This window comes from Coturnix japonica, chromosome Z (assembly GCF_001577835.2).
Source record: "Coturnix japonica isolate 7356 chromosome Z, Coturnix japonica 2.1, whole genome shotgun sequence".
NCBI lineage: Eukaryota > Metazoa > Chordata > Aves > Galliformes > Phasianidae > Coturnix > Coturnix japonica.
The window spans coordinates 21,987,208-21,997,132 of NC_029547.1; the positions used below are offsets into that span (position 1 = coordinate 21,987,208).

General features: G+C 38.2%; 1 protein-coding gene across 9 annotated transcripts in view; it reads left to right on the forward strand.

Moving 5' to 3' along the window:
* The window catches only part of ANKRD31 (ankyrin repeat domain 31), a 46,895-nt gene extending 38,563 nt beyond the window's left edge, over positions 1 to 8,332 (forward strand). For 6 of the 9 annotated variants that reach the window (XM_032441328.1, XM_015848806.2, XM_015848803.2 and 3 more), the window contains exon 21: positions 6,739 to 8,332. In XM_032441328.1, coding sequence (XP_032297219.1) covers positions 6,739 to 6,893 — 155 coding nt within the window. In that variant the 3' untranslated portion in view covers positions 6,894 to 8,332. Of the gene's footprint in view, positions 1 to 3,980; positions 4,028 to 6,738 lie in introns of all 9 variants that reach the window. The other 3 variants (XM_015848808.2, XM_015848809.2, XM_015848804.2) reach the window with 3 other exon arrangements.
* Positions 8,333 to 9,925: the final 1,593 nt, after the last annotated feature.

The window sequence follows — 9,925 nt, forward strand, 5'->3', positions numbered from 1 at the left end:
ATTAGTAACAGTTACGAGGAAGAAGAGAAGAACTTGGGAATGTAGAAATATATGTAAAAATACATATTCTGTAGTAAAATATTCATTAACTAGACAGTGTCCTTATTTACATTCCTGTAAAAGACATAGATGTGTGCTATGTGTTCTTTATATTTTATATTTTGGAAGCAGTGGGATTGTTAAAAAAAATATCCAGAATAACTTTCCATCTCAGAGTTATTTCATGGCAAGGCTATTATCTGAGTCCTGACATAAAAATATATATATTTTTATTATGTTTGAATGTATTCTGTGTTCTCTCCTTTGTACCTCATAGTGAAAACGTTTAAAAATATTTCCCACTACTTTCAAGGTCCATAGATTTGCTTTGGGTAATTGCATACTGTACAAAGAAGCAAATAGTTATGTCAGCAAAACTTCCTAAGCTGTATTTTCCAGTAACTTTGTATGCTCTGACTGAAGTATAGGCTTGCTTCATCTGCATACTCTTCCTTTCCAAAATCCTTTTCCTGCTCGTATGTGAGTATCAGCAAGGTAAAAGGTTCTGTGATTGTGTATTGAGCTGAGTGGATAAAGAGAATGAGACAAACTTCACTTCTGAGGAGAGCCGGAATGAAAAATAAGAAAATAATTCTGAAGGATGTAATGCCATTGAAGCCAGTTCTAAGAATTTAATGTCTGTGATTTCTTACCTCGTAGATTTTTTTTCTGAAACTGGAATATTACTTCAAAGGTAACAAAGTGACTCAGGACCATAGGTTAATGTAGGTCAGACAGAATTTCTGGAGGTTCCCAGTCCAGCCTCTTGGTCTAAGCAGGTCTAATTTACAAGTTAGATAATGTTGCTTCAGCCCTTGTCCAGATAGTTTCTGTGTATTTTCATGGATGTACATTGCACAGCATCTCTTTACAAGCTGTTCCACTGCTTGACCATGCCAGTGGTGATTTGTTTTTCCTGTGTACAGGAATCTTATTTTCTTAAGAAACCTCGCTTAAAAGTAAACCGACTCCAAAGAGCTTTAAATAGAGGCTGTCTGGCCCTTTTACTTTAAAGCTGTAAAAGAAATGCTTTGATATCTGGCTTTTCAGCTTCATGCGGCTGCTTTTCATCTGCTTTGGTGGTCATGTGGAGACTGAGAAAAACAGAGCTGTTGCAGATAACCTCCTTAGTATGTACCTGTCTTTTCCTGTCTTACTTAGAAAAGTGATAAAAGAAAGGCAGTGTAATTAACAGCCAGAGGAAGGCTTGCTGTGTTGCTTTTGAACAGGAAAAGGAGAGGGTTTTTTTTGACTCTACACTCCAATATTGTCAAATTAAAGCACTTAGGAGACTATCTAAATACCTTAACTTGATGAACATTCTGATTGTATCACTTCTTTTTCTTCTTTTTCTTTTTCCCTAGCACTAACAAAGTTGGAGCAAATCCCCTACAGAAAAAGAGTTCAGTATTTAAATCACCACGCAGTAATAGCTTAGGAGAAGTCTCTAAATATTGTTCTGAGACAACACTTAAAAATCCACTGAGCAAATCACAGCACCTGTAGATTCTGCTAGTGAATGAAAACCATGGGCTATAGGATTTCTACCAAATAACAGTTTTGACCTGAGCTGTAAATGGGTTCATACTTTGTCTTCTGTTTCTTCTAATCTGCATCAATGTGCTGTAAGTTGTGAGAATTTCAAAGCGCTACTTGTTAATTACACAAGGTTGGCCCTGGGGCTGTTTTCTAATAACTCTTCATGTTAAACTCAGGTTTTATAGAAAGTTTAAAATAATTTAAAGTGATTTTGTATTTATCTTGCAAATGATTGCACAAGGGAATTATTGGCTGATCAAGTGTAAAGTAATAAATCAAAATAATGAATTGGAAAAGAGAGAAACCGGTGGTGGGAACCTGCAGCGTGTTTGTTAGAACAAAAAGTTTCCTTCAAATCCTTTTAGAGTAATTGCACTCTTAAGGACGGATACTGGTGTACGCATCTGTTGTGGGAGCTCTCAGTAATTTGATATTTAATTAGAATGAATCTGATGCTTCAGAACTGAAGACATGAGTTCATACTCTCTCATCATGCCTGCCATTACTTTTTCCATGTAGGAGTAGAGTGTTTCAAGGAAAGTCACTGTTAGGAAATACATTCAAAGAAGAGTAAATCTAGGTACCTGTTGTGACTTTTTTTGTTGATTTGGGGTTTGTTTTGTTTTGTTTTTCCTGCTTTGTGATGTTGCTTTTGTCAGTCTTGCTGGAAGACAAAAAGAAAGAATGAGGTTATGAGAAATGCTATTATTTATTAAGTAGAGGAAGGAACATTGCTTTCTCAAATCTAACAGTTCTTCTCGCAGCAACAGAGTGATTTGTGAAGCATTAATTAAATTCCACATTATTGCCATGCAAATTATGGTACAATTTTAGTGGTTCAACAAAGTAACTCGTCATTATAGTTCACTGTGTAACTTCCAAACTGAAGTGATTTCTTTTACACAATGTGATAAATAGCCTTCAGATTTTTCCAATGGATGTTAACTACCAATATTTAAAATACAGCATCTGATAAATTAGCTTTTGAAGAAAAAGATGGGTTTGGACACAAAGCCTCACAAAGTAGCCAAACTCTGTACTGGTCTTCATCATCTAGGCTTTCTTCAGATATCTGACATAGATGACATGTCTCATTGATAGAAAAGATTCACTCCTTACTCATTTGTTTGCAAAAGCCTTAGACTTCAGCATACAGAGGGGGAAAAATCTGTCAGAGTGAAGATACTATCATTTGAAGTGGATCAAAAGTGCAGAGAGACCTGGAAAAAAAGGAAAAGCTTTCTGAGGGGTAAAATGAATGAAACCAAAAATCAGGGAAACATCATTGAGAGAAAGATCTAGTCTAATTAAGAATGACTGTCTCCACAGACATCTGTTTTTCTAAGATACCAGACCTCAATTAACTATAAATAAGTCATGTCCAGAATCACCACTAACTTGGGAAGAATTTGTATGCCTCCATTCTGTCTCAGCATTTTGAGAGTAGCAGGATCTAAAAATGTTGTTTGTGTGAGATGCTGGCTGTCATTTCTGAGTCCTCACTTAGTGTGAAGGGACAGCGCCTGTTGGGATTCATGGTTTACAACTGGTGTACTCTGTTTTGAGTTCTTGAGTGGAACGCAGGCAAGGCCCAAGTAACTTGAAATCTCTTAAGACAGTTTTTGTTTCAAATGTTGAGGGTGGAATTCTAGATTAAATGCTGTTGTCTTTAAGTGTGTTGTCCTTAGATCTTCTCTTTGGTAATGCACGTGTAGGCCACATCTGAACAAACTACACCTAACAAATCCATTTGAATTAGATGGATAACATCTTTGACTTCGCTATTGATATCACAAATCTGTTAGGCTTTCTCTCAGTTGTAGTAATAATCTTCACCTGTGTTATCGAAATATTGACACTAGATTGATTAATGCCTGTAAGTTGACTCAGATATGCTAGTGGTTGAAATGCAAGAACATTTATATTCCTTCTACAGATAATTTGAAAAAGTATAGTAGTTAAAAAGTGATTCACAGTACCTGTGTGATTCCAGCACTATCTGATTGGGAAATATGTCGGGATAGACATTTTAAAAACCAGCTCTTCTTTTGTAATGATCAGAATGTGATGACTGCACAGAAGTAGCAAGCTTTTTTGACTAACCTTTATGCAGCTGGAAGCTGTGGCCTGACATTTATGATTTTGCAGCACTAGTGGGAATTTTCCTTAAATAGCAATTTCAGGTTCTTATGCACCACAGAAGCAATGTCTTGTAAAGCTGTAAGAAAATGAAGATAAAAGTTGAAACTGTTTTAGAATAGTTTCAAAGCTGTAAGGCTGAAATGGATGCCAACACAGATGTAAAAGCTATTGGCAGGATGGAAAGAGCACCTAGGCTTACAGAAAGAGAGAGAAAAAAACCTCATTCTGATGTCGATACTGATTGACACTTTATCTTCCAGCTTAGAAATGTGGAAGAAAACCAAGAGCACCTGACAAGACAACAAAGGTAGTAAAATAGAGATCCTGCCTACATGCAAATCATCCACCTAATTCTTTTTCTGCACCTAAAGCATACAGATGAGTTTTGGATAGCAATATGGAAGCACTTCTGTACTGTTAAAAGCCTCAGAGCTGCCACTCTTACAAAGATAACTTTCAAAAGGGGAAGAGAGTTAACAGAAAAAAGGAGAATGGAAACTTCAAAGTGCGTATTAAAATGTTTAATTATAAGCAAAGAGGGAAAAGAGAGGAAGAACTGAGAAAGAAAAATGAGGAAGAAAGAGGAAGAGTGTTTGTCACCTGTTTCAGAGTATGGGTTAAGGAACATGAGGAATAAACATTCAAAAACTGATCAATCCCTACTGGAGAAAAAGATACTCTGTGTGGATGTGGAAACTGTTTCTGAAGACCAAAGTCAGTACCAAGGAGAACAACACTGAGGCATATGCATTATTGTGATTTTGCTGCTGACTGTTACCTAAAATTAATGAAAATTAGAGATTTGGGAGTTTTTTGGGTTTTAGTTACACACACCCATTAGGTCATACTTACGATATAATACTTGTATTTTATTTTCAAAATCTTAATCCAATGGGTAAGACAGTTCTACCCAAAGGAATCAGCAGAGAAAACCATCAGCTGCAAGGGGGAAAAAAAATCAGTGGATTTATATGGTCATAACTTTATTGCACTTTCAGATGGTATTTTAGTTATATACATATATATATATATATGTTGTGAGATAGAATGTTGCAGAAAGGATACAAGAAGGACCATTTCCAAAAGTAAAAAATGAATGTCTCTTCTCCAATTGTGATCTCTCAGAAAAGGATTTTAAAATAACTTCAGACATTGCAAAGAATTTTTTCTGTGCTTAGCTACAATCTGTGGGCATTTCGGGATGAAAAGGCTTCTTTTCCACAAAGCAAAACAGTCATGCCTGTCATGTCATTCTAGACACGGTACTGCTGTTTTTTCAGCTCAGTTTCTTCCAGTTTATTTTATCAAAATATTCCTAGGCTTACTTTTAAGATTTTTTTAATCTTTTTTTTTTTCCCTGGGGGTGTTACCCTTAGAGCTGGATTGTGACTTCCCATTCAAATATTCCTATTTATACTCTTTGAAACATTATTTCCAGTTGAGTATGTCAGAGGCTTCTTCTGTTGTGACTGACTAGTCTTTCATAAGAGATAAAGTGCATGGAGCACTGTAATGCAACCTCTCCGAGATGTCATGTATTCAGCCTGCCCATCTTCACTTTCTGTATTCTAAGATACTTAAATACGTGCTGGACATCAGATTATATCTTTGTTGTGCTTTTTTGGTTCCATTTTCTATTGTGTTATGGCACGACTATGCAGAAGAAATACTAAGAACATAAAATATGGAACGATATCCTGTTCTCAGTGAAGTCAGAAGTTTAACTGTGAACGTTACAAGAATGGAACAACGCATCTCAAGTGCAAGATTGTTTATTCACAATTCTGAACTTAGAGTTTTTACTTTTAGTAGTAATGTGCTACTTCTCTGCTTTGCATGATGAGCTCCCTGAAATCAGGACATTGCAGACAAATCCTCACTGAGCGGGAGAAACAGAGTTGAAATGTCTAGTACCTACAAGATACACTGATTTTTCATCGCTGGGACCTACTAATGTTGTCAGTTCAGTGAATATATCATGCATTTGGTGATTGATGTAAGTGGCACAAGTGGAAAACCTTGGTAGCAGAGAGTGGTAAATTCTTGGTGTGGCATAGTGTAGCCCAGGAGTAAGTGCAAGGTAAATGACCAACTGCTGTTGCTTGAAGCAAATTCTTTCTGCATTTTAAGAGGTATTTATTTTGGCTGATCTATCATCTTGGAATATCCAATATTGTCTGAACACTCATTTTAAATAGAGGCCATCAACACTCTCATGACAGTTCTTACTACCATCTATTACATGCACCATTTGTGGTACTGAAAGGAAAAAGTGTGGGTGGAAGATGAACAAAGTGAGGCAGCTTCAAAGGCAACAGCCCCAAAAGCCACTCTGATGTGTGCTCCTGCAGAAAAAAAAGTTTATTGCAACATTCGCTGGTGCAGAATATTCATTCTGCTTCTTAGTTACTGATTTTATCAGTGAAAATTACAAGTTCAGATGCTCAGTCAGTGGCATACGTGCCTTAAGTTCAAGCAGTGAAGTAGTTGCTTTGGTCCGGCAGATATTTAAGTACTGCAGGTAACTCTTGTTCAGTGCTGCTTTTTTGTTTGTTTGTTTTGTATACAGGTGTACACTTTTCTTTCCATGCAGACTTTTCCAGACTATAGGAAGGGCATGGTGAGAGAGATTCTGTAGTTTTGGGGAGGTGTGCTGAACTCATCTGTTTACATACAGAATACGTGAAATATTAGTAATGCTGAAAAGCAATTGCATTTTCCATACCAGTTCACAATGAGAGCCATTGCATCATTGGAAATGACTGCTGGGGGTTGGATTCTCACACTGAGCCCCAAAGCTCATAGCAGTGACCTTGTGTTACTGAAATCTTGGTGTGAGTGCTGTGCCAGCATCACAGATAAGGTAGCTGAAATTTAGGATATAAGCATCTTGGGCACAGAGATCTGTAATGCCTTTGTAGTTCCAACAAGATACTGACACTTGTCTAGATATTACTGCCAGTGAATGTTTTCACTTGTGTCTGTATGCACAGTATAATCACCCATGTTCTTTTTCAGCAGGCTTCTCTGTCCAGTTCAACTCAGTAGAAAGTCTGACGTGTTTTCTTCATTTCACTGAGTTATTCGTCGTACGAACAGAGGAGTTTCTACCATGGCCTGTGATGGAAGAGCACTGGAATTTCTACAGAGCATGTGAAGATTTTGGATTCTGAAGTCTTCTTAAGTGCTAACATGTTTTTCTTCCATCATCGTTTAGTTCTAAATGTACAAATGTTTGCTTCAAAGTGCTTTGTTGCTATTGTTTTGACAAATCATTTGCACTGCGCTTGGAATGGTCTGAAAGATCGTTTGGTTAAACTGCAGAGTACTTTGTAGCAGGTGGGCATAACTGTCACTATCAAATTTTATGCTTTAATGTTCCGAAATGGACAGGGCTTGTTGTCCACTGCTCCACCAATTGTATTCTGTGTTGCCAGTTTTGTATGAAACTCCACTGATTTCTGTGGCTTTTTATCCTCTCATGCTGGACTGTGCCAGATAGATATCAACACTGATGGCCACTTGTTACATCTCAGTGTTGAACTAGTCTCCCCAAGCATGTGCTGTCAGAAGTGGCTGCAAGAGTTTGTGTAATAACACAAGCAAAAATCAAGATGGGCAGCTTTGAACAATCACCAGCAACTCTGCTTTGTGATGCTTGGTTATATACAAACAATTGAGAATGGGATGTATGCTGGGAGTTAGAAGAGGGCTCTTAGTCTTTGAAAATACTCATGGAAATTCAGTTGTTGATTCAACCAAATCCATCTGACAGTCAAAAAATGTGCCAGCACATGACAGGATGCACAGTGAGACCAATTCTGGTAAATGAGTTTTTCAGTTTAGTAGCATCCTGGATTTTCAGCCCGATTTCTGGAGGATTTCTGTTTGTTTTGATTTTGCACAGTATGAATCTGCCTCGGCAGTGTGCTTATAATACATTTGACTGCAAGGAGAATTATCTGTATTCAAGTGGTGTTCTAACTCTTTCATTCCCTGAGTTGTAAGAAGACTTGAGATAATAACACCTACTACTCCTAACTTGAGTGAATGGGGTGAGAAATACCTCCTGTCAATACGTAACATACTCAGCTTGCTATTTGGAGTGTGAAGAGCTGTTCTGCAGGGATTTGATTAGTGTCTTAAACAGGAGAAGGTTTAGGGGGGGAGTGAGAGGCTTTCTGATGGTCAGAGAGTTAATACTGTGCCTGAGGATGCATGAGCAATCATTGCCCGTTAGGCTGTAAGGATTAAAAGGAAAAAAAAGAAAAAAAAAAAGAAAGAAAGAAAAAAAAAGCAACCCAAGTGCCTTGAAGCCAGAGAAAGTTAAAGGCTACTGAGTGATGGGTATTTAGTAAAGGTCAGTTTGCATGCAGGAAGTAAACAGAACATTCCCACAGCTGCTGCAGCAAAACAGACCTGAAGGAAAACTGGTCTAAGGGAGATGTTCATTCAGCTACTGCTGCTTGGAGCATCCTTGGAGAAGGAAAGTAGTTTTTCATCAAAGGTGAAAGATTTTTGACTGTACAAGTTACTGTTAAAGCCACTTATATGTTGTTTGACATCTCTCCTGTGTTACAAATTGTTTAATAAAATTATAATGAAAAACTGGGAGGAGCTGACGAACGCTTCTATGCTGTTACACCAACATGACTCTGTGTCCTAAGGCAACGAAGATACAGTAACAGAAGTCTGGTTGATTCGAGTTGGGCAAGGAGTGAAAATGGAGTTACATGGAAATAGCTCTCACTGACATCTTATGTAAAAGTAAGTTACCACGCTTTTCAATATTTATGTTGTATATAAGCATCTTAGCTTGACAACATAATCTGTTCTAATATGAGTAACAAATGTAGAGTTCTGCTTCCTAAGTCTTACAACCATGAATTTTTCATGTTCTGCTCACTGGAATCTTAATGTAAAGATCCACTCGGAGATGACAAAAGTCATACCACTGTGGGCAGGATGTTTTCTCTTCTTAAATGTATTTTTTCTAAGTGTACTACGGCATAAAAACACAAGCTGTTACCACAGGTCATTGATGGGCAGCTATTAGTGGTCCTGACTACAGCTGAATAAGAGTGAGTCTGCTCACAAGTGGCAAACAGTGGTTGGTCCACGCGGGCCCTCCTGCTTCTTCTGTGATTCAGTTCTCTTGGTAAACCACTTCTCCACTGGTGGGCTGTGAATTAGTGCATATTTTGTGCTGTGAAGAATACAGGACAAGAAACACAAAGAATACAAAACCCTTGGCATTCTGTCTGCTGTTAACATTCAGATGCGGAGTGAGAGGAGAAAAGAGATGATGCAGTGAACAAAAGCCACAACTTCAGATTTGTATTCCCCACCAATTTACTCATTTATGTTTTGCCAAGATGGAGTAAAACAGTCAGTGGTAAGATTGGTATCAGTAGGGGAGAGCACAAGGTGTAAAACAACAGCATGAGAGAGAGGAAGAGATAAGCAGCTGGGAAGCAAATGGTACAGCTGGGATTCATCTATGTCGAGGCCAGAAGAGACCAGTGTGAAAATCCGATCTCCTGCATGGCATAGGCCATAGGTTATAACATGGTAAAAGTAGAAGAGGCAAGGGGGAATGAAGCAGTAAACAAAGGTGTGGATCGAGCTGAATGTACTTGGTGGAGGATCAGCACAAACAATGCACCTTCTTGCCAGGCAAAGCTGAACTGCAACCACCAAGGACATGTAAGGTGAGGGAAGTGCGAGAATGAAGGCTGGCTGCTGTGTATGGTGCAAATACTTTGTGATGGTGTCTGCAAATTATGCTGAGGGAGGGGTGAGGGTGCAGGCAAAAGATTGACCAAAATAATGTTGCCTTAGGAATTTGAGTAATTTCTAGGAGCAGCTGAAATTGGTGTTTTGTGATCATGGCACAGAGGCAAAGGCTTATTTTATTCCAGCAACTTCATATGTGAGATTTAGGCACCTTTTCTGTTCATCAGCTGTGAATTGACCAGTTTGGTCAGAAATTATCATACAGATGATCTGGAATTCATGTTTCTGGCCATATCAAGGAAAGAAGCTTAAATGCGGCACAGAGTATAACAGTTCAAAGGTGAAGGAAGTTTCAAAGCGCCTTTGGATTTGTGTGTATATGTATCATAGAGTCATAGAATGGCCTGGGTTGAAAGGGACCCCAAAGGTCATCCAGTTTCAACCCCCTGCAATGTGCAGGGTCACCAGC